Source organism: Dermacentor silvarum, chromosome 3, assembly GCF_013339745.2.
Source record: "Dermacentor silvarum isolate Dsil-2018 chromosome 3, BIME_Dsil_1.4, whole genome shotgun sequence".
Classification (NCBI taxonomy): domain Eukaryota; kingdom Metazoa; phylum Arthropoda; class Arachnida; order Ixodida; family Ixodidae; genus Dermacentor; species Dermacentor silvarum.
Genome location: NC_051156.1, coordinates 209,965,093 through 209,990,409, shown reverse-complemented (window position 1 = coordinate 209,990,409; position 25,317 = coordinate 209,965,093). Strand labels below are relative to the sequence as shown.

Genomic DNA, 25,317 nt, shown 5'->3' with positions numbered 1-25,317 from the left:
ATCGTGCATTGTGCTCTAGCTCTTACGTTCGTGCTCACAACACTGACGAGTTTCAGTTGAGACCAGATCAGGACGAAGCACATTCTTCTTGAGAAATTGTCACGTGAGGCGCTTAAGACTTCTAAGCGATCTCGATATCAAAATGTGATGTGCCGCGACCTGAAAACGATCGTAGGTGCTGAGCCGAACAAAGAAAAATAACATCTCGACAGCCTCAGAGCAAAGGGTGGATAGTCGCGTTCACTGTTAAAGGAAACATCCGCTTAGACGTCCGCAATCGCTCATATACGAGATATAACGTACATGGACGCCTGCAGATTATAATTGCATGTATAATTGTACAGCCGTCTTCTTGGCGATTTATATTATGTAACTTAACTTTTCTTTAAGCGTGCTTCAGGAACTGTTGCTGTCATGTCCGCTTCATTGTCGTTCAGGCGTTCCGTCTAAGAGTAAACCATACTGTAATTTTCCGAGATTGCACAGAACTTATACGCAAGTTTCTTCAAAACGTTTGTCAGCAGTTTCTTTTTTTTTTTCGCACCTTCTGCCAATTTCAACAGATCAGTAAAACAATGACGGTTTTTTGCAGTACGATAGGAGGGTTTACAAAAGGAGCAGTACAATGTGTTTGAAGGGTGACATAGTACAGTGTTTTGGTGGTAAGGTCGTTCAAGACATAAACGGTGACTGATATAGACGAAGGAGGCCGTCAGGTTAGTCAGCAATGAATGATTCAGCCAAAGGGAAGTACTACTTCATAATCTTTTCTTTAGTAAGTCCCGCAGTCCTTGAGTGTTGGTCTCAACTTAGCCACGTTGGATGCAGAGCCCTACGCTCGAATGGTGAAGCGTTGAGTGGACAGTTCTCACAACAGGCCTCTGTCCAAAAAAAAGAAAAAAAAAGAATATATGTTGCAGCAATGCACACCAGTAGCCATCCATTTGGCTATTTTAACTCGTTTCATTTGGCAATCAAGGTTGTTGCACTCAGGAAAGTGCGCAACATTCAAGGACTGCCTTTGTAGGCCGTTGGAAGAGCAGAAAGCGGAGTACTTCTTTCGTAGTGGCTCACCGTGAGGGTCTGCACCTTTGTATTCTCTCTTCCTTCTAATTCCCGGCGTGTCAATAACCATGTGATCTTCTCTTGCCCACCGGAAAGTCCCCCGGCTGACAAAAAGTTGCAACGACGGTAAGACACGCGGCGAAGCCCTGTTTGGTGTCGCTGTGCACTCATGTCGCGCCGGTCGTTGTCGCTCACGCCTGACTGCATGGGATACCCGCAGCACGGCACACTGGTGATGTGCGTGCATGTCGATTTATCGCGGACGAAGAACAAATATACGAGTGCTGCGGGGGATCTTGACGGCGCAAATCCGCTCCAGCCATTCGCCATAAGTGCGTTAATTGTTCAAGAAGTTTATGATTGTATTGCGCTTAGTATTACGCTGACGGAATAACTAAAGAACGAACACAAAGGAACAAAGAGTGGACGTACGTGGCGCAAGTACGTCCACTTCTTGTTCTTTCATGTTCGTTCTTTAGTTCTTGCGTCAGTGTAATACTAAGCGCAATACAATCATGAATGTCCGCCAACTAGCCCCGTTCATTGCTTTACTAGTCAGGAAGTTGCACTGCCGCTTACGGAATACCAGAACATCGGAGGTGTGAACGGCAACAGCAGCGACATCCGGCGTCGCTTTTAGCAACCGCAACGCGTTAGGTGTTGCGTTACTCTTATCGTCGAAGGGAAAAAACAAAACAAAAACAGAATAATGTTTCCGCCGACACTTTTGCAACAGCAGGAAAACAGCACCTGCTTGAAGGCTGCACTGCCAATAATAGTTCATTGCACGCTGTTTAAATTCAGCGCCCCGTGATGACGCCACCAAGCACAGCTGCTAACGTCTGCATCTACGGCATTCTTGTATTCAGGACAGGCTGAAACATTTGACCTTTGACTCAGTTCCATACCGATATGCTTTGTTCGAAACAATCAGGTTTCTAAACCCTTCGCACTGAAATATATCGCTCCGGGCGGCCGACGGTGGCATTGTTCAGTTTACGCCGTGGACACAATGTGTACAGTGTTCCTCTTCACGAGAAAGGAAATACTTTGAGCAAAGTAACATTCATTCACAGTTTATCTCCTCCCGCGTGTCCAGTAAGCGCCACTTCATAGCGCGTGCGACCGGAGAAGAAATTGTGAATCGGCAAAGAGCGCTTAAGGTCAACTCTCCCGAAGTGTATACTTTGTTCTTCGTCGGCTCACAATGAAACTACGGGTTGTGTTTTATTGTTCTTGTGTGTTTGCCTAAATGTCGCACTGTGAAAAGTCCTGCTCGCGGAATGGTTCGAACGCATTTTGCCTCTTCACGCGCTGTTCGAAAGGGTCAGTTGCGTTTATAGGAAAGGAACTCGGGAAGCAAACCTACGATTTTATTAAGTTTACATTCTCCGAGAGACCAATGCGTTCAAACAAGAGTTTGACGAGACGCCGTTTGATTAGGATATTTAGGACGTAGTCATCACCTATGACTTGAAGAGCTATACGGAACCTTCTCCGAACAGGATACGTGTTTTACACATGGCCGTCATGTGAGGGCAAGTGTTCCCGCAAGTCATCCAAAATGTTCATCTTGTGAGTGATCGGTGACATCAGTTTCCAACTCGCCTCCAATCACATTCAGAGGTTTCAAGCTGCTAGTGTTGTCGTGCCACACGGCTTAGCAATAGCTCTCCGCACGTACACTCGAACCTGTATGGTATATTTGCAGGGGCCGTGCTTAGTTTGACCTAAGCTCGCTTACTTTGGACTAAAAGCGCTCGAGTTGAAGTTACGCGTGTATGTAGTCACCGGAGATCTTTACCTTGAAACGATATAAGGGACAAGCAACATTTGAACGGCATGTTTGCATTCTTTTTCGTGCGGCCGTTAGAGGCAAGGGCAGTGCTCCGCAACGCACATTATTATTGCGATAGCAATTATATGGGCACTACAAAGCGGATTTCTGCCGTCGTCGTCGTCGCCGTGAGGTTCCGTATGACGTCAACGGCGATGAAATCGTCGCCGCGCTCCGGACGCTGTATGTGCGATTGAAAGGGCGCGAGGGACGCGCGCTTTTTTTCCTAGCAATTGCTGTGAGCGCTGGAGAGGCACCATGCGAATCGAATTCTGGGTGAAATGAAGCCCGTTGCCCGTATGCCCTTGATTGTGCACCAGATGCACGCTTTCCTTGTTTTCAAGCATGGTTCTTTGTCTTGGAATGTTGGCTGCTCGATGGTGCCTTGCCCATTTTCTTTTATTTTCTTTTCGCTAGTCGTTTGTTTTATTGAGGTACATATGCTGCTACGTGTTGCTTACAAAAGAATGGTGTGTCACACTGGAACTTCGCGAATTTGTGAGTTGTGAAGTGTGTCACTGTATGTGTACGTGCGTGTCACGTGATTTCTTTGAATTCCAGTCATATGCTGGAAATGAAACTTTTTTCCCTTATATTTATTAACGAACATATATTGTGCTGAACCAAATGCGTGTAAGGCCGTACGAGGCTTGAATGCGTGCCTTATTCCGGAATGATATAATTACCGTATCATGATGTTTACAACGGTGAAACTAGGCTACTAAAATTTTGTTTGGCGAGCTTTATTAATGCGCACATAATAGCTGCACTGCTATGTAATGACAGTTCGTGAGCGTCAATGTCATTTCGGTGCACTGTTCATTAGCCTGTTAGTCACATTGTGATTATAATAACCATAACCTAAGATAGTAAGTGCTCATTGCTGCATATCTCGCAGCCTATAGCTCGTCGCAGTAATCGGGCCGTATATTTTCGCATTAAGAATAGAATAATAAAAAAACTTTTTAATGAGGACCATAGTTGCAGTACTGGCTGTGACGCATCTGCGGCCAGGTATTTGCCTTCCATCTTGTGATCCGCTGTCCGTCTCAGTTTGGAGGAGTCGTTCGAGAAATAATGCCGAGAGACGTGTTTGTTTTTAGAACCCTTGCTGCTCAGGAGCGCGTTGCACGCGTCGTAAACGCCTTTAATTAAGAGCAACACGCACACGTGCATTCCACGCTTGCTGATTTCGTGGAGTGCATACTGCTACGTGTATACGCTCGCCCTATCGTCCACCCGAACGTCAGTGACCCGCTTTTGTTTACTGGCTATCTTGTTCATTAGTTCGCTTTCTCGTATCTGACGTCGTCTGTGACGCCTGGCGCTGACGACGGAGGCGTGCCCGTTCAGGCCACTCTCTCTCTCTCTCTCCTACTAACCAAGTGGCGCTGCTAGCAACAAAACAGCTCCGACGTACTAGCGTTCATGTCGGTCCCACGATAAACTGAGATAAGCTGAGATAAACTTTCGCCGCCGACTTTCTGGTGGCTTGAGAGATACCGGCTAGCGAAATTTGGAACGCGCCGCAAAACAAGGTTAAAGGCCTGTGTGTAGGGCAGGACGCAAGACACGACTGGCCTTGTCATCCTTTCTCCACGTCCGTACTATTAGCACTCTACCTGTACGCCTGTAGGAAAGGACGCAACTTGCTGATATAGCCTTGACCGTCTTCACCCTCGAAGGCCACTTATAATAGCGTTAAGAGAAGTCGCGACCGTCGACGCAGCGTGGCGCCCCTTTGACCTGGAGGATGCTGGAGCTCAAGACACTTCAAATCTGCGACAACGCCGGTAAATAAGTATCGGTGGCGGAAGGGGGAAAAAAAGTATGAGTGGACGCGCGTGTCGTGCACAGAGAGCGCCATTTGATAACCGTGCTCGTGAGATGCTGAAGTCCTGACGCCAGATGATGCTGTGCAATCTCTCGTGCGGGAGCCGTGACATGGATTCACGGGGACGCGTATACATGCGTTGTTTTAAGAAGCGCAGGATTTTCGTTGATTTCACTCTCTTGGAGCACTTTGTGGCTCGTTATATAGCTTGCGACCGCCGAAACTGCGTGGCTTCCAGGGAAGATAAAGACTGTGCAAGCAGCGATGGAAGGAAGGGTGATGGGTGTGACGTAGGAAGAAGGTATATAGTGTGGCTTAGAGAGAAAGCGCGAGTAACTGATGTTGGTTGATTTATTGATTCGTGGAGTTCAACGTGCCAAACCAACACTGGGCTATGAGAGACGCCTTATATGGCAGGACTGTGGATAAATTTTGACCACCGGGGAGGTTCTTTAACGTGCACCTAAATAGAAGTATACGTACTTTTTTTTTTTTTTTTTTTGCGTTTCGCCCCCATCGAAATGCGGCCACTGGGATCGAAAGGACGACCTCAATCTCAGCAGCGCTACACCATAGCCGCTGAGCCGCCGCCTTTGGAGCGGAACTGATGTTCTATAGTTGAGATTGAGAGGAATTTAGGCCAGGTCGTGTGTTGCTTGGAACACATAACCAGTTGTTTATTGGAGTAGCAGAACGGGCATTCCAGATGAAGGAAAATGCGTATTGTCGAGAACAGCAGACGATTAGATCGAGAGATGAGGTTAACAAATGTGCAGTCGATTCGTCCTGCAGCGGACCTAAATTAGAACACGGTGCTGATGAACTTGAACACGCGTTACAATAAATCATGCAGCAAACAAGAGAGAAGTACGAATACAGGCCACCGTTATTTGCCGACTCTTTAGCGCCAACAGAGCGCCTAGAGATAACAGCGGTGTCCTTCGTACCACTCCGCGCACTAAGTATCTGCACCGCATTTACTCGCCGCCGATGCGTTACAGCCCACCGCACTTTATTTGCCTCCGACCGCTGCGATGTTCGTACCACCGCGCGCACTCATCGGGCAACGCATGCCTCCGGTGGCTCTCTCACTTCCAGCGGATCAGGTTCGCGCCGCGTCGCAGAGCGCCGAGGGCGGGTCGGCGGAGAAGCGCAGGCACACGGTCGGGGCAATGTTCTCGAGGTCCTTCCACCAGGACTCGGTCGAAGCCGAGGACCCAACCAAGCTCCTGGTGAAGGCACTCAACGAAAACCCCTACCACAAGGTATTTGTTTCACCTTTTTGTAGATAGACGGTGTACTAAATCTTTCCAGAGGCTGTGTAAACGTTTGCAATTAGCCTGACACGGAACATCTAAGACAGAAGCGCCGAAAATGACCTGTGTTGCCCTCGCCGAGCTTAGCTGGAGTGCAGGGTCTTTGTGGGTTGTGTAAGACTAATCTGTGTGATACCGCTATCCACTAACGGCTCTGGGTCGTTCGCGAGCAGCAGGAATCAGTGGAAGTACACGTATACAATAGCTCCAAAAGCTCTTCGAGTTCCGGCTTGAACGTTTAATAATAATGAGAAAGAGCTAGAACACCGCTGTCTAACATAGTAGTACTGCGGTCTAACACCGCAGTGTATTGCGCCGTCTATGTTCCTATTACGCCTAGCAAGACACGAGGTGGAGACAAGCTGGAGACTTGAAGTGGTCCACATTGATTGAACGGCTGGAGCCTGGGTTTGTACACGAGCAATTGTCCTACACTGATAAAGACAAGTCCCCCTTGATGAAACGTTGGCTCCAATGACATCCCTTGTTATACTACTGTGGATCACTCCGGATGCCGAATTGACTATATATGTATACACACTTATGTGCGCAACTGACAGCAACTGACGCTGCTTGGCGCACGGTCATTGATACCGCAAACGTCACCCGGCGGTTTCAGTCACCGTGCACCGCTTTAGTTCGATGCTGCGGCCACTCGCTCAGAATCGCGACTTCGGTCCTGCCTGTTGTTGCGCAGTACCACCAGCGCTACAACCCGAACCTGGTGGGCGACGAGCACCAGGAGCTGGAGGCCCACTTGCGGGCTCGCCGCCGGCGCGCGCACCGGCTCACGCTGGCCACCATGGCGAGCGAGATGAGCTCGGCCGAGATGAGCGTCGAGGGCAGCCGCGGCAACCTGGCGCCGCCGTCTCCGGGCACCACGGTGCTGAGTCCCGTGACGGTGGGGCCGGGAGGGGCCACGACTCCCGTCGGAGGAGGAGGAGGGGACGCCGCTTCCGTGGCGGCCACAGTCGCCGCCGCCGCCGCGTTGTCGGCAGGCGTCGAGCAGCTGGCCGACGGGCGACCCCTGAGCGCGGCACAGTTCCGCCGCGCCTCCACCACGCTCCAGAAGAGCGCCTACACCTGGCTCAGCCTGGCCCACCGGCGACACTCCCTGATGCGCCGCAATAAGGCAGGCTCCGTGGACGGACGCTCGCTCAGGTGAGAGCTATATAGGAACAACCATTAACGTATGCTTTATAGAACAAGTGCCGAGCTCAGATCCGCGACGTTGGAAGCAGGGTCACCTCAAGCTCAATTCGCTGAACCTCCTCCACTTCTTATTGGTATACCCGTCACAACAGTGCAACGTGGCGGTATATCGTCATTCGTTTCGTACAGTGCAGCTAGTGCTTGTGCTCAACGAGTTCCACAGCATTTCCTGTGCTCTCAGAACCGAGGCGGTGCACACGTCTTACGAAACGTGCCAGCCAGACTCGTTCATCGGGAGCATGTGACTGGCACGGAACTGGCCTGTACTCATCCCGTGATAGCACAATGCTCGTGTAGAACGAGCCTGGCGCATATTGCTTGAAGGCGCTCCATACTGAAAGTGCAGAGTGAAATTAGGTTTTTCTGCTTCTATCGCGAGGAAATGGGTATTACCTTCCAGCTTGGACGTCCGAGACTCACCGCCAGAGACGGTCTACGCAAGTGGGGACTATATGGTAGTTTAGTATACTGCCGCTAAGGATAGGGACGAAGGAAGCAGACGCAGATGAAGCTTAAGCAAGGACAACTTGTATTTACAAGGACTTTTTTACAAGCAGGAGTAACATATATAGATTCAAGGTGGAACTGGATCACATATGGCAGCCCTATCTCGGCAGAGCCGACGGTACCTATAGCACCGGAAGCCTGGTCCAGAACGATTTGTCGGGGGTAGCGTGGCCACGTTTTCTATCCCTCGATTAGAGCACTGCACGGGCTCGGGCTTACCCGAAAGCCCGGCCGGGTAGAACAGTTTTTTTACGGGCTCGGGCCGAGCTCGAGCACGGCGTGTGCTTTTTGACCCGGGCCCGGGCCGGGCTCGGGTTTTCTAACGCGGGCCCAGGCAGGGCTCGGGCTTTCTGGTGGTGTGCATGTAACGTGCAGCGAGTTATTCTCGGGCGTCTCAACTCTGAAAAACATTATTTTTCGGTCTCGGGCCGGGTTCGGGCCGGTTTCGAGTCGGGCTCGGGCCGGGCTTGGGCCTAAGGTAAAGGGGTGGTGGGCCGGGCCGGGCGGGTAACGTAGATTATTTCCGGGCCCGGGCCGGGCCCGGGTCTCGCCATAAACGTTTTGATCGGGTTCGGGCAGGCCGCCCAACGTAAAAACGGGCCCGGACCGGGCCCGGGCTGAAAAAATCGGCCCGTGCAGTGCTCTACCCTCGATGCCCTATGTATTTTCATTGCAATCACCATTGTCGGGTTTTGTGAATGGATGGTTGGTACACCAATCATCAAATTTGTACGAGGATCGTAGTGTGTGGTCCACCGGCCATCACACGTTGTACGTCGTCGACGGCCGCTTTCGTTTAACACAGTTCAAAGTGTGGACAAAACATTTAAAAACACAACGGTGGAGAGGGCCACAAACTCGTATCCATTCGTTCGTTCCGCGAAAAGGCATACCCACACAGCCTAAAGTAACATAGCCCAAACCCAGCGGGCGCAATAAAACGCTAACAATTTAGCAAAACAAAATTCGTCAAATGGGGTGGTAGGTTGAAGGAAAAGCTATGACACCGATTACCTACCTCGTACATAAACAAGACATTCGTCGCTTACTCGGCACCGTAGCAAGCGCTGGCCACCTAGAGTTACTGTATAGGCTCCCTTTGTGGAGCTCCCTAAAAAGGAGCCTCTCTGAGGCGCCCTCGGACCCACATTCGCTCGGTGCCGAAACCGTCTGCTCTCCCACGGCGGTCAAGACAGCCGCGGCGCGTGCAGTGAATGGTGACTACGGCGTACATGCGCTCTGTGCTCATCAGACGCTTTGCCCGCCCGCGTTGGAGCCAGAGGCAGGCACAAACTCGTTTCTCTTTTGCCGTCAAAAACGACCGCCCGGAACACGGTCGTGGCACGGCGCCAATTGTCACGTCTCTTGGGGACGGCTTTGTTCGCTAATGGGCGCAATCCCGTTACCATAGCCCCGTGCTCTGGAATCGCTCGCGCCTCGACACGCGCCCCGCTTATGCACGGAGCAAGTCCCGTCTGGGGGCGCATCTGGTTACCAGGAGCTTCGGAACCGTCGCGGTAAAGTCGTAACCGTGGCACCGGTTGCCCGATCTGATGCCCGTTCTCCTTGGCGCGTAGTATCGTGAGCCGCGCGCCTGCCTTCTGTGCGCCGTGCACTGCGGTAGGCGCACGCCGCCAAATGTAAGCAAGGCACCTCAACAATAGACCGGCAGTCGCACTTTTCCTTTACAGCCGTTCCCTGCGGCGGGACCACGAAGTGGGGAAGAAAAGGGGAAAACACCGATTCCAAGCTTAAAATTAAACCGCGCTTTCCTTGCAGCAGGGCTTACTGCAGCGTATACCGTGCCAGTGTCGTGCTATAGTTCGTGCTACGGAGCGGTCGTATTTCAGTCTACAAAGCACCCTGGGTAGTGCTTTGCCATAAGTCATCCAGGCAGCAAATCAGTAGAACAGAATAAGACATGCCTGTATGCTGAATTGCATGTAACCCTTTGCAGACGTCGTAAAGATGTCGTCCTGCGGCTGTGTCTGGACCGGTAAAAATGCTCTATTTACGACGTCGCTTTAGTAGTAATGGCAACATTCCGGCACGGACGAATGCTCTGACATGTTTAGCGCTCGCGGCGGAATGCTGCTGCGTGTAAACACATTTAGAAAACCATCTTGTCCAGGCGCCAAAGTCTGCTGTGCGGACTCGCGCTTGCGTCCAGTCCACCTGCTTTGGGTCTGTTGTCGATGATCATAACCGTTTCGATGACGCTGAGGTTTCTTTATACGACAAGTTTATTTACATAATTACAACTTTGCCTGCAGGAATAGCTATCCGGCGATGTTTCTTCTTTGAGCGTCGATTGCTTCTGACCGTGGAGGTTCTTTTTGCGTGGGTTCCTCTCGGCCCTTCTTTCTTTGTCGCGGCGTTGCTTTGTCTTGAAAAGTGGTCGTGCGAGACCGGTTTCCCCGATGAAAGGGAGACCACGGTGGCTCAACGACTTTTACCTCCCGGTTGGGGAGCCGGCCAAGCATTACGGCGCCGATGAGTACCCTTCGTTTCGCGTGCGTGCGGCTGTCCGCAGGAGACACCCCCCGACGAGCCGAGTGATTGGGAATTGTTGGTATCTTTAACACGGTCTTCGCCAACCGCCACGAAAGACCGTATCTGTGCTGCAGCGGGCAAGTTTCCATCTTTTCCACCCCTTCTGGTCTTACTGGCGATTAGAGGGAAGACAAAGTTGATTTTAATGTTTTCCGTGAACATCATGTCCCACTCACCTTTGTAAGCGCATGGTACGTGCCGCTCACTTTCACTCGCGTAAATTTTCCAACACTCTTTAGATAAGGGCGCCCGTGTTTCTACCCGCATGCTTTAGGAAGTGAGGTCGAGTGCCGGCAGCAGAAGTCTGCGCAAACAAAAAAAAAAAAAAACAAAAAAAAATGCGAAGGACTAAGTACATTGCAGTGGCCGAACGTGAACGACTAGTGCTCGATCGAACATGCTTGAACGACGTCACCAGCCTACGGCAATGATGTCCTTCGATTTCATGGTCCAGCCACAGGCCATTGAAAGGCCAACTGCAACGAAATTTCACTTTGGGTCAATTTTGGTTATAGATTAGTTGCATATACTATTGAGGCAATCGTGACAAAGCTGCAGGAATAGTAGTTGTAACTAGAGCTTCGCATGTGAAGCTTCTATAGTTGGCCCGATCTTTCTTCCACTTACCCACTTCGCCAAAGAGGCCTCGAGCCGCCATTTAAATATATGGTAAGAGAGTAAAAGAAAGGTTCAGTGAGCTCAGGGACAAGAGTAAAAGAAATGGTCGGTGAGATCCCCTCTTTTAAGGCAGTAGTTGTATGGAGTGCGCGCGCTGATTGTTGTGGAATAAAGACGGAGAACTTATGGGAAAATGACAGACGTCCGTTCACTTCGAGCGCATCAAGAAGACTCATTTATTTTGACTAGAAGGTACGGGAAAGTCACAATATACACTGTGCCAAACAGGCTTCCTTGCACCCCGCACATGCAAGCAACCCGCTCCAAACCTGAAGGGCACCACCGCACCGCCTGTCGCTGTTCGTAGAACGCGTCCCGCCAGTAATTTGCACGCAGTTTGAGGCACCGTTAGGTAATCTAGTAACGTTGGTTTGAGGGGTTTCAAGTGTCCGCGGCGCTTCTGCCACAGCGACCTCAGCAGTGCCGCTTTAGGTGGGGGAGTCCTCCTCGCCACATCGTTGGCGGCCCCCAGCGCGGGGGTACTTTAGCTCCAGAATGGAGGATATACAACACTGATACCTCTCGCTCCCAACCTTACCAATTACGAAAGTCAGCAATTGTATACTATACCACACTGTCAGGCACCTGCTACGGTGTAGGGAGTAAACACAAGCAACCCTTATGTGAACCACACCCTCAAGGATCTAAAAAAAACGTTTACGCTCCGTAGGGCGTATTTTGTCCTCAAACTGAAATCGCTGTCTCTCTTGCTTGCGTTTCCTTTCGTGAAAACGCAGGGCTCACTACTTTCCTGTGAAGAATGCTATATGTCACGCTGATAACGCGCATGCCGTTCGGGACCTGGAATTGCCGGGCGCGAAGCGCTAAAATAGGAAAGGCATGCAAAATAGATTACACTTTTTGTTTGGGGAAGAAATAAGCCCCAAAGGGTGTAAACTTTTTTAGGGTCAATAAAACGTGTTGTTGGAGGCGGGACGAGTTGGTTTTTAGAGTGAAAGTATGTGGTCGAACTGAAAGTCAATTGAAAAAATTAAATGTCTTCCTGAGCCTCTGTCTTCCACCTTACTTTCCACCTTACTTTCCACCTTTTTAAGTACGATGCATACTGAACCAAAGAACAAATAATTCATTCTCAAGTAGGTTGCGGCAGAAATGCACGGCAGCGTATTCGAGGCCAGGATTTCACGTGGAAGCCAGACGCACCGCGGCACGCGGCAGCTTTATTATTATTTTTTATCTTTATTCACGAAAAAAAAATATCCGCATACATTCCACCCTGTGAAACTGGATGTACAGCGAAGCTGGTGCGGACGTTAGACGACGTTACACAAGCACCACCACCACAAGCGACGTACGTGCGTGGAAGTGCAGCATACATCCTCATTCTTCTAGGCCGTCCGCCAAGCGCAAGTTCCTTATTGAACTAAATTAATGTTTAAAAGTAAATTGCGTCAGAATATGCGTAAAGTACGACTTACACACAAGCTGCAGACATGGCAGCTTTGGGTTGTTATTTGAATATACGAAAAAAATTCATAGCCCTTCCCCTGTCAAGAAAATGGGGGTAAGCGAAGCTTGTGGCAACCGAGCGAGTTCGCGGTGCCGTTGCTCAAACGCAGCCTGCTCCTCGGCGGAACGCACCACGTGCGCGGGGCCTTCCCATCCGGGTGCCGAAACTGATCTGAAGCCCGGCGGAGCGCGCGCCAACCCCCTTTCATTTGCTTTCCCTCCCCGCGACGCACCAAACGACCCTCATCGGTCGCGCGCGTCACGTGATCCGGCGCCGGCGCAGCTTTCCCGGCACGTGCTCCACTCCGGGAGCATCTGGGTTTTCTTTCTTTCCTTCTCTCTTCTTTTTTGTCCCTGGCTCATGCCCACATATCCCTGGCTCATACTCGCATATCCAATGCGAGTATGCGCCACACGCGATTTTATTGTCGTTAATCGTGACGTAACTGACGAGCATGTGATGTTATTGATGTCATGACCCATCAGTCACGTTAGTCATACATTAATTCGTAGCCTTCCATGCCAAATTTGGTATATACCACGTGAACGAGACGCGAGTTTTTGACAGGTTTTCGATTGGGTTTTAGCGTGACACCAACGCCGACACTTGTGAGGCAATACAAGCTTCGCTTGAAAAAGATAAATCTGCTACGCGAGAACTGAAAGACAAAGCCATTTTACGAGTACGCAGAAATGTTTGAGAAAAAGGGGTATGTGCTCTATGCGGTTCAAACCCCCCCTGCCCCCCCCCCCCCCCCCACCTGAGTGACGGCAGTGGAATGATTTTGATAACGACCAGAGGCATTATATATATACAGGGTGTTTCAGCGAACACTTTCAAAGTTTATTTAAGGTTGCCTATGGCAGATAGCCAATTCTAGTTAATGAGCTGGTCTACTCGAAGCGGCGGACATTACTTGAGCAAAAAATTGAAATGCATAATCAACTAATTAAATTAATAAAAATTCACTAATTAAGTTTTTAACTAATTACCTGATGGCCCATATTGTAATCTACAAGTTGTAGCCGTGGAGTTCGCAAGGCGGATCCCACTTGGAACGAATTCCCGGGATGACACCGCTTTCGAGATATTAATTCCCGAAATTTGCCAAGAAATGCATTGGCGTTCCAGTTAGTTTCTTAACAAAACGTCGCTTTATGCATTGAAGCACAAAATTAACTGGAAGGCCAATGCATTTATCCGCAAAGTTCGGGAATTAATATCCCAAAACTGGTGTCATCCCGAGAATTCGTTCCAAGTGGATCCGTCTTGCGAAATCCATGGCTACAACTTGTAGATTACAATATGGCCCATCAGGTTATTAGTTAAAAACTTAATTAGTGAATTTTTAATAATTAGTAGATTATGCATTTCAATTTATTGCGCAAGTAATGTCCGCCGCTTCGAGTGGACCGGCTCATTAACTAGAATTGGGCTGTCTGCCACAGGTAATTTTGAAAGTGTTCGCTGAAACACCCTGTATATATATATATATATATATATATATATATATATATATATATATATATAATCAATGAGATTCAAGCCTCCATGCATGGAGGCTCTGTGGCTGTGGCGTTGCACTGCTGAGAACGAGGTCCCATATACGATTCCCGGCGGCCTGGGATCGGAAAGCGCCCTAGCAACTGCACGCCGCATTTGTACATACTCAGCTGCGAAAGATGCATAGCAGCAAGGGCACTAGAGGGTGCAGGAGCACGATTGAAAGCGTAAGCCTTTGTTTATCGAGTCAGGTGCTCACCGGAAGCCGAGTCCCTTCCTGCCTCGCTGTGCGGGCGCTAGGCGTTTTGTTTTTCCATTTCCCACAGCCGTCGCGTCGACACCCAACGCCGCGCCCCGCATCAGCTATCGCGCCATTGTGCCGCTTGTGATTCACGCCAGCCGCCAGCAACGCGGTGTTTGACGCCCGCATGTCGATAAACATGTGGGCGAAAACCGTGCACGATCGTGTTCGTGCGCACGTGTTGCACGCGGGCGCCGTTGAGTCTGGGTCGAGACGGTCCGACGACAGATCGACTCGTTCTCTGCATTTACAGTCGCAATTAAGTGGCCGCGTCCATGCAGTAAAGCGCAAACTGTTCGCCGGTCACCATTTACCGCAATTCATACCATGCGTGGCACTGCATGAGGGCCGTCATAATGCAATGATTCATTTCGCTCGATTCTATTCTTTTAATTTCTTATCACGCACCTTCACGATCGGCCGATCCCGGCGATTACGTGAGCGCAGCAACGCTCGGACCCCTGACGAAACGCGAAAAGGAACAGCATTCGAATAGAATCGTTGCTTTATCTTGGCCCAGTTATCGATGCCAATGTTTCGAATTTCGAGTGAAACCGCTGGTTATTGCGATAAATTATAAGGACACTCCAAGCGAATTTTTGCCGTCGTCGTCGCCGTGAGGTACCGTATATATTTAGGTATGTGTATGCTATATGCCATGCCATTCTATATGACATGCGTTATATGCGGGTTATATTGCCACACCGTTCGATCACCAAAGTTGCTCACACCAGGTCTTACATTCTTGACAAAAATATTCCTCAGAATTTTGAGAATGGCAGCCCACAAAGAAATGTCATGAAACGAAACACCGACAGCGCATGCCTTTTATCTTAACTCTTCTCAGACTTAAATATTAAAAGATGCAAAACAATAACGGAGCGAATAACACAGCGAAGCTGGCCGATTGATATCGAGCGGCTAGCCTCCAACGCGTTCGGCATCGACAAGCAACAGCGTTCTTGGCACTGTGCCAACCTTGGTTAGCCGGCCTGCGTTTGTGGCATGCCAGGGGCGCTGTCGCTCGTTGGAGCCCACGCGTCCTGCGCTAGTCACGCGAAATGTCGCGAAAGGGAAGGTACCTCCAAAAATGATCGCTCTAGAATACCTTCTTACATGCGTAGTTAAGTTAAACCAAGTTAAGACCTAGCAGCGACCAAGTTCATACCTAGCAGTAGCAGCCAGTAAGCTTCGCTGTGCCTAAGCGTTGCGCAACCGAGTGCAAACTTGCCTGATTTTTACACGGCGCGCTGAATGTCTGGCGGTCACCATGCCACCCGCGCTTTATTATTCTAGCGTTTGTTCTAGCGGCGAAAAGCCGTGCAGTAGTGGTGGTGTGGCATGTATACAGGCTTTTGAACAAGACGGTCTTTGGAGGGACCGCCAGTAGTTAGTGCGCAAGCGCGAGTACAAGCGGGCGCGAGAGAGAAAATCTGAGGGCTTTTGCTCCTTGCATATCTGACTTTGCTAGGTACTACGGCGGAGAACTTCCTTTGCTCGTTTTGTATGCGATTGTCCCTAGGCTAGCCGGCATGTGCGTTTGCGTTGATGGCGCCGTGCACAAATTTTGCTCTTGTGCTCCTACGAAGTTTCTGGTGAGTTTGTTGCGTTTTTTGTTCCAACGGTAACATAGGAAATCATGCGATAGTCGCGAGGGGATCATTGAACCTGTGAGATTGACGACGAATCGGATATAACTTTAGTTCCAAAGCACTCCGTGTTCATGTATTCGTTATCAATGCATACTGCACCTTTCAGGAGATTCGCGTCAACGAAAGCACTTTTACGTGTTGAAACACATTTAGCACCCTGTAGGTGGCTGGCTCTGTCTGCGCAAGCGGATACTGCTCACGTTTGTGCCCCGGTGCCGCGGCGGAAGCCGCGGTGCCGGGCTCCGACGCGAAGCGGCGGTCGTTGTGGTGTTGCGGAGCGCAGCGTAGCAACACCCCAAATAAAAATATACTGCTCCAGTCAGGTAGACTGCTCCCTCCCTGATAGTGAGATATTTGGATCATCAAAACAGTGATGCGTTTATTTAGGAATAGCATCGATCCCTTAACAGCAGCCACAGTTGTACAAAAGGACCAAAGAAAGTTCTCCGCCGTAGTACCTAGGCAAGTCAGAATTTAAGGAGCAAAAGCCCCCAGATTTTCTCTCTCGCACCCGCTTGTACTCGCGCCTGCGCACAAACTACTGGCGGTCCCTCCAAGCGGAAGTAACGGGACCCGCAGTGCCACGCCCCCGCTGTACCTACTAGCAATTGTAAAGTCGCCGCTGGGAACGCCGACGCTCGCCCCAGGAACGAGCGCCTAAAGAGCTGCGCTCTAATATGGAGTGGTGGGGGGGCCACTGACTTAAAGCACTGGCGATGCCTGCAGCGCCGCTGTCGGCGTTCATCGCGCCAGCCTTCTGGCGTGCTCGGTATCTGCCAGGGCGCCGTTCCTGGTGCGCAGCAGTAGTTGTCTCACGTGCTGTGTCGCGCCATGTCGCCTCCGCGTATTGTTAGAAAACCGTGTGAGAGCTCGAGGGCTACAGAGATGCCAGCTCCAAGCACTGTCTTCCTTCTCATCTGTGTCATCTTTCTGTACTCCCGCCCCCCCCTTACCTACGCTGCTGACCGATGGTCAGGGTGTCGGCCGCCTGTTGGACCATTATGGTGCAGTCAGCAGGCTTTCCTCTTCTGCGAGGAGCTCCACCACAACACTAAACCTTGCTACTGCTTTCAACGCTTCGCCCTCGAGCGAAAACTGCCAATTTGTTTGCCATTTTATGCACAACTTTATGCTCGACGTCCTTGCTTTTGTTTTTGTCACCCACCCCCACCCCACTACTCTCAGGTCAAGCCTGAAGCTGGAGCGCCAGAGCGCAGTGACGGAAGACGTGTCGGACGACAATGCCGAACACGCCAAGAGCGAGTCGAGCTCCACGCAGGCGCATTCTCGCGAGGGCAGTCAGTCCTTGCAGCTGTCCTTGGGGCAGCAGCCATCTGATGTGCACGAACCTGGAGCTGAACCGGTGTCCGCTAGCGAGGATGGCAAGTCGCCTGAAGAAAAGACTAAGGAGACGTCCTTCTAGTGTACGTTGCCTTGATCCTGACGTGCTGGCGCAGACCTAGGCAATCTTCTGGTTATTGCAGAAGTGGCCTACCATTTCGCACAGGCAGAGACCGTTTCTCAGGCTCCAGTGGAACGTTTGCTCGAGCCTTCCTTTTGGTCTGAAGGTGGCATGTGCTCCTGAAGAAATTGAATGGGTTAGGCCCAGTGAACTAGCCAGGCCAGTTTTGTCCGACGTATAAGGTGCAACAGCGAGTGAGCAATGGCTTCACCTGCATTAGCTGGAGTCCCTCCATATGGCTATGCTTTCGGTACTGTGGCGACACTGAATTCTGCCAACTGCATTAAAGCTGGATTCTCATGTTTTAAGTAGACGATGCTGGGAAGGCCATCAACATTATGCTAGCAAAGAGCTGATCAGGTGAATGTCCTCAGGCAAGAGCAGGCTGCATGAGGTCACAGGTAACGGATTGCAGGGCTCATCCAGTGTTTTCCGATGTGTCATGCTTGTGTTGCTGCTCTTTTTTTTTCTGTTACGAGGCAGTATTTTTTATTTTTATCAGGAATTGCTAGGTCTCATCAGAGCTGTACGCACATCATTGACTGTTTTCATTTCCCTCATCTGCAGTGTCCTCGTGTCTTCTTCCCTGTAAAGAACTCTTTGTCACAAAGTATGCAGAAGCGAGATGCACTAGAGGTAATTAGGTGCTGCACTGCATCATCCCCATTACACAAAGTTAAAAATTGCACCCAAGCATAAAACAACGAATAAGCACTGCAATGGGTTTAAGGAAGGAAATTTTTGTGAGGTTCCGGTTGCCATGTAGCTGATGAAAGGGAAGGACGGTGTCTAGGTGTCGAAGCAAGAAATGGAGGACATAGCAGCTTTGCACCTGCCGTTATCGAACATGCTCGAGCAATTCTTTTTGGCTTCCAGCTAACTGCATCTTTGAAGTGGGAACTTGGCTCTGCCCCAGAGCACAGAGCTGTCATGTAGTTTTACGACTGCTCCCCTCGAATGTCGAGGGGTGCAGTCCCCACTTCAGTTTGTTACAAACTTTAGCAAAACCCCTCCTCGAGGTGAGAGAGTGCAAACAGAAGCCAGGCTTCTGGTCTGGAGGACTTAGGACCACTATGCGTGCGACAATATGCCTTGTTAAACTTCATCCTGAAACCAGCGCGAGGTCTGGCGCATTGTTTGAACCCGAACTGAAATTGCGCACAGAGCGCGTCGTCATCTGCTGTAGTTCAATCAAACTTTTTCATAGGAGCTAGCAGAGATCTCTATAGGCTAAGGTAAAATTTTTTGCAAACGTAGGAAAGAGCGTATTTATCGCAACTAGACTATACACATAGGCATTTGGGAGCAAACTGTGGTCCAACACAGAAGAAGAAGAGGTTATCTATATACATAATGGACGCTATCAGCAATACCCCAGGAGCCCAGTGTTTCTGTTCACGTGCGTTTCTAGGTTCCCAGGCAAGTCTGTGTTGGTGTTTGCCACCCTCCTACATGCCTACAGTAAATTGTGGTTAAAACCCCAATGCACACACACTTACACACACATGCATAGACTGCACAACATTCCAAGTCAACATTAACCCAGGTGAAATCGGATCAGTGGTGTGTGTCTGTGTGTGTGCATGCCTCCACGTGCTTGTCACTTTTCAATTTTAAGTGTTGGTTTGTTATGTATATAAAATCATTAAAGTTTTCTATATAAACACTCACAAATGTCTCTTGCTTCTCTACTGTGCAGTTAAAAGACATGTTGAATGAGGCATGCTGTAAGAGGCAGCATCTGCTTTAGTGCAACAGCAAACTAACAAATACAGTCAACAATTTGTATTCAGGAGATGCTCAATTGTTTAGATATAATTGCAGCACTACCACTCCTGCCATAGACATAATTATAACGGCAACCTAATTTTTTGATGCCTTACAGTACACCGTCCGATAATTCGGACTGCATTCTAATTCGGCCACAGCAACAAGCTGAAAAAGTGATGCCCTTGTTTTGATACGTCACCGGGGCCTCCTTGAAACTGAAACCTAGTTGATCCTGTTGTCGTTAACCGTGCCAAAACCACAAAAGCCAAGCCAAGTCGCTAAGTTGTAATGGCTGCATTTGCGGTTTCTCATGAGTATTTCATGTGTCTAGCATTTGTTCATTTATGTGTTAAATGGCAACGTTGTCTCTGGTGACTTCTTCGACTGCTGTTACAAACTTTTGCCACTCCAAATCATCAAGCAGCTTCAAATGGTGCCAACTCCACCCAAAATGTTTGCACTGACAAAGGAAGTGCTGGCCAATGACTTTTGAAGAAACCTGTGACCATTCGGCTATGGGAGTGCAATTGACGTCTGTTCAAGCTGCCAGGGGATGTAGATTTGGTGCCTGTGTTGACTATACTTCCGTCAACCTATAATGACAAAATGAAAATAGTTGAAAAACAAACTGACAAGGTTGCATGCAAGCATATGGGTGTGCAGAGCTTGCATTGACAAAGTTGTCTAACTCACACTTTAATAATATTAGTAAAGTTGTTTAAGGTGGCGTACGGTTTACTGACAAGAAGCTCTGACAAGAAGTGAGGTTTAAAGCATTGGGCATACTATTTATTCTTCGCCGTTCCGGCAGCCACTGGCTGCACGTGCTCGTGAGCACGGGCTTTCTCCAGGAAGGAGGCACTTCTTCTTCGATCCGAGACTGTGCTGAGATTAATTCAACACACTCCCGGCCGCCAAATCACTCGTTCAGCTCGAGCGAATAAAGTTTTTGTATTGGTCTGGTGGTATTAACTCCTTGCTGTTGTTGAATCTTGCAAGAGCGGACATGGCCATCAACACCCTTGTAGACTTCAAGAACCCTTGCGAGTTTCCACATTTGTCGAGGCAATTTCTCGGCGTGGACTATGACGATATCTCCTGTCTTTATTTCATTGGTGGGTCTCCCATGGGAAAAGTGCGCTGATCGAAGTTGCAGCAGATATTCTTTCGTCCACCTCTTCCAGAAGTTCTCAGTTAGGTGTTTCCTGTAGGCGTGTCGTCGGACAGCTTCTGTGCGCGTAAAGTCCACTGACATGTCATTGCTGCCCTGTGGTAGCATCATTAGTCTCCGTCCTATGATGAGGTCTGCTGGTGTTAATGCGCCAGGTTCTCCGCTGTCCGACTCAACGTAGGTGAGAGGCCTCGAGTTCACGACCGCGTCGACTTCCGTAAGCATAATCGTCAGCTCTTCAAAGTTAAGTCGAGCTTTGCCGAGAACCTTTCTCAGTGGAAGCTTGATTGTCCTGACCAGACGCTCCCACCAGCCGTCCCACCATGGTGCGCTGGGAAGAATAAACTTCCAAGTGATACCCTTCTGGCTCAAGTATGCCGTTACGTCCTCTTGGGAAAGCAACTTGAAGAGCTTCTCTAAGTCTTTTGACGTCTTCTTAAATGTTCTTGCGTTGTCTGAATAAATCACGCAAGGTAGACCCCTTCGCGCTACAAAGCGTTGTAAAGACATGAGGAAGGCTTCTGAGGTCATGCTGGAAACCAGTTCCAGGTGCACTGCTCGTGATGTGGCACATGCGAAGAGCGTCATGTAACATTTTGTTTCTCCGGCTTGAGTAACAACAAATAGTGGTCCTGCGAAGTCAACTCCAGTGACTTCGAATGGGTTCGTTGGCCTTACACAATGACGTGCTATAGGAGCAGTTGCAGCGTCGCCAGGGCCAATTCTTAAACATCTGCACGTATAGCAGCCGTGCACAACTTTCCTCACTAATGTTCGTGCCTGGCAGATCCAATAGTGCTCTCGCAACTGTGACAGAGTGTCTCTCACGCTTCCGTGTAGTATTTCGCAGTGTGCTCGCATTGTCAGTAACGTATAAAAGTGATGATCGTGCGGGAGGATGACTGGGTGTTTTACCTTCTCAGATTCGTCAAGGTGCAACAGGCGCACGCCCACCCGGAGGATGCTGTCGGCATCCAAGAACAGGTTGAGGTCTTTGATGCGAGAGGTTGCCTTTGCTGAGAAAGAGAGAATAAACTTTAATAATAAGGGCACACGAGCGTAGGTAGCTCCTCCGCTCTGCAGTGGGTGGTCCCCTCAGTCCAGGAGTCCAGAGGCCTTAGCTGCCCTTGTCGCTCGATTGCCTTTGCTGATGTACCTGTTGAAATCGAGCTTATATCTTCGCTGAAGGCTTGCTGCTGTACATGTCTGATCCAATATTTTTCTGCTTCAGTATCTCTTCGGCTACTAGAAAACCAGTGTGTGCTCTGTTTTTGAATCGGCAGTGTTTGATGACTCTGAATATCCATGCCGTGACCCTGAGCAGCTTTTCGATTCTGCTGTAGCTGTCAATGTCCAGAATCGAGGTCGACATCGTCGCGCTGGAGATCGCAACGTGAACGGCAGTCATTTCACAGATTATCCTATCGTCGGTGCTGATAGGTTCTGGGGGTTGTAGTGGCCATCTATCTTCTGACTCGCCTAGCCAGTCTGGTCCATGCAGCCAAGTACGGTTATACAATAACTTATCCATGGAAACTCCACGTGTCAGTAGGTCAGCAGGATTCGCCTGTCCTGGACAATACTTCCACATAGAAGGATCGTTTTTTTTCCCTGATCTTTTTCACTCTGTTCGCCACAAATTGCTTCCACTTCGTTGCGTCACCTTTTATCCATGACAACGTAATTGTGGAATCTGACCACATTCTACAGTGGATCTCAAAGTCAGTGAGGGCACTTGAGACGTAATTAAGTAGCCTTGCTCCGATCAAGGCTCCTAGAAGCTCCAGCCGTGGCAGTGTCGTTGTCTTGATAGGTGCCACACATGCTTTTGCGATCAACAACTCGGGCCTCGCTGAGCAGCTCGGTACGATGTAGAGCGCTGCGCTGTATGCCGAAGGGCTTGCGTCGCAAAATACGTGAGCCTGTAGCACTCGGGGCGATTTGGTTCCGCTGCCAAGATAACGTGGTATGGAAATATTCTGCAAGACTGGTAGTTGGTGCACCCATTCATGCCATTCTTCTTGAGGATCCCGAGTTAGCTGCTCATCCCAGCCTATTCCACGTGTCCACAATTCCTGGAAGAAGATCTTGATGGCAATGGTGAACGTCGCTACAAATCCCATTGGGTCGAATATCCGTGAAGCAGCTTGAAGAACGAACCACTTGGTATCATCTTTTTCTTTCATAATTTCGAGAAGGCCCCTCAAAGAAAAAGTGAAAGTATCCGTGTATGGATTCCATGTTATTCCAAGTACCTTCACGCTTGTCTCATGGAGGACAGCCAGTTCTTTGCTTGCCGACTGTTCCTCATGCTCCAATGTGTTAATCAGGCCATCTGAGTTGGTCATCCATTTCCTTGGCGTCATTCCTGCCTCCTGCATAATATCTTTGGCTTCGTGGCAGATTTGAAGTGCTTCTTCATCTGACTCTGCTCCAACCACTACATCATTTACGTAGAATGACTCGCTGAGAAGCTTCGCGGTACTGGCTTTGCTTGAAGGCATACTCTTTAGGTGATGGAGTATAGTTGCCTTCAGTAGGAAGGGGCTACATGTTGCTCCGAATGGCACTCGCGTCATCCTCCAGTCTTGAATCTCCTCTTCGGAGAAACGCAGTGCTTTTTTTCTCCAAACCAGAGGAATCAAAAGACATCTCTATCCTTCTCTGTGATTGAGATTTGAAGGAATGCTTTCTCAATGTCGGCTAGCAGAGCTATACGGTGCGTTCTGAAGCGTAATAGTACCTTCACCAGATCCTGGTACAGGTTTTCACCCTTTTCGAGGCATTCATTTAATGAGAAGGACCCTTTGGCGGGCGAAGAAGCATCGAAAACTATTCTGACTTTTGTGGTTAGTGCGTGCCCTCGGATCACTTCCCTGTGCGGCATGTAATAAACCTTTGTCGGATCCAGGAGTGGCCCTTCAACAATCTCCGCTTGTCCAGCCCGCAGGTACTCCCGTATGGTGTTGTCATATGTCTCTAAAAGTCCTTGCTTGCTCGACAGTCGGGAGGTAAGTTTCCAAAGTCTTGTTATTGCGACTTGCTTGTTGTCCGAGAGCTCGACCTCTTCCTTCCAGGGCAACATCACTTCGTATCTTCCGTCCCTAAGAGTGACAGTTTCTTCGAATTTCATCAATACTGGACTGAGCCTGCTCTCATTGTCAACGGGGTCTGATATTCCCACGCTCTCGAGTTCCCAAAATGAGTGAAGGAATTTGTCGCTCTCTTGTACACTCGTCTTCAGTACGCAGTCCACGATCCGCGAAGCTGTTATATCTGATGCCATGCAGTTGGTGTTGCCTTGAAACATCCACCCTAGCTTAGAGTTCATAGCAATCAGTGTCTCATTGTTCTCGCATCGAGTGACTTCACCCGTCATCACAGTTCACAGTTGGTCGGAACCGATGAGAATGCTGATGCCTGCTTCCCCGACAACGGATTCATATAGTCGGTGATCAGCGATGTCCTTTCCAGACTTCTGAATTTCCGCGACGAACGGTGAGCTGGTTGGTTGTACTTGCCTCAATATCTTGGCATATGTGTGGAATTTCTATCGCTTGCAAGGCAACTTCCATATCTGAGAACTGGCTCCGCAGACGGAGCTGCACACGCTGCTTCTGCGCTGCTGGACTCGACTTGCTTGCAAACGTATTGAGCGCAATGACGGTAGAGCCCACACACTGCAACTTCAGCTGTCGTGATAGCCGTTCTGTGATGAATGTGCGCTGATTGCCTCTGTCTATGACACCTCTGATATATCGACAGGTGACGTCTGTTACTGCCTAAGCTCAGAACGTCTGCAGGAGGATGCTCGTCGATGAATCCTCGATGGTACGCCGATCTTTCCCTAGAGATGCGCACACAGTCGTGTTTGTACTTGGATTCCTTGTTAGTATTCTGGCAGTTGTTCTGCCAGTTTCCCGTGTCTTCTGGCTTACTTTTTGCGGATCACACACACTCGTCGCATGACGTCCTTGGCAGGTAGAGCACGTAATCTTGCGTCTACAATCACCCGCCCTAGTGACCTTTAGTCGTGCATCGAAAGCACCTCATGTCTCCTGATAAAATTTGCTTCTTTTGTGATAGTGCGAGATCAAGTGCCGCAGTCGTCCGTGGAATGTTGACTCGATTTACAAAACACACAGTTCTCAGGTACTTTCATAGTGTTATTGTGGAGAACTGAAGACGTGGGTTTCGAGCCACGAAAATGGCGAGATGTGTTTGGCACATTCTCTCTTCCTGGATTCGCAAACTGACTTTTCTCTAAGCTCTCCAACTCGATGGACAGGAAATTTAATAGGTGTCTCAGCTCCGTGATAGACGCTGCATTACTGCTATCACTTGTCGCCCGAACGGCGCAAGACCGGTGGTACTGTACCACTATATCGTGTGGTAAAGCCCGCAGCAACAGGGTGCACAGCATTGTGGAAAAGGACACCTTGCTCACCCCCAGGGTCACCAGTCCGCGGATGTTGATGACGATCTGGTCGTACAGCTTGCGAAGAGCTGTCGGGTCACTTGAACAGACCGAAGGCAAAGTACGAAGCCTGGAGAAGTACTCCTGTTCTAGTCTCGTTCTATCGCCGAAGCGTTTCTTCAGTATATCGATGGCATCCTTGTAGCAAGCTTCTGTTGTAGGCAGTCCCACAATAGCTGAGGCTGCGTCGCCTCTGAGGAAGAACCTCAGGTAGTTAAACTTGTCCTTCACTGTGAGGCTTCCGTTGCGGTGAATCATCTGGTTGAATTGTTCCCAGAAGTCATTCTATCGACACAAATCACCAGCAAATGGGGCGATGGTAAGCTTGGGTAGCTTGGCTCCAGAGACTCCTGCTGTACTGGCTGCCGATGAAGTCCGAAGCTCCGGTGTTGATGACGTGGCAACACGGTCTCGTGTGCTAAGCAGCTCACTCATGACGCTAGGTAGCGTTGTCCTCATATTGCACAACGGTGTTGTATTCTTGCTCAAACTCTTCATCAGCTATGTG

General features: G+C 49.6%; 1 protein-coding gene across 1 annotated transcript in view; it reads left to right on the top strand.

Annotated features, from left to right (window-relative positions):
* Positions 1–19,065, top strand: part of LOC119446596 (sodium/hydrogen exchanger 3-like) — a 411,172-nt gene extending 392,107 nt beyond the window's left edge. The window contains 4 exon segments of the mRNA XM_049664238.1: positions 1,162–1,191; positions 5,835–6,001; positions 6,750–7,213; positions 17,115–19,065. Of these exon segments, the coding sequence (XP_049520195.1) occupies positions 1,162–1,191; positions 5,835–6,001; positions 6,750–7,213; positions 17,115–17,352 (899 nt within the window). The 3' untranslated portion in view covers positions 17,353–19,065.
* Positions 19,066–25,317: the final 6,252 nt, after the last annotated feature.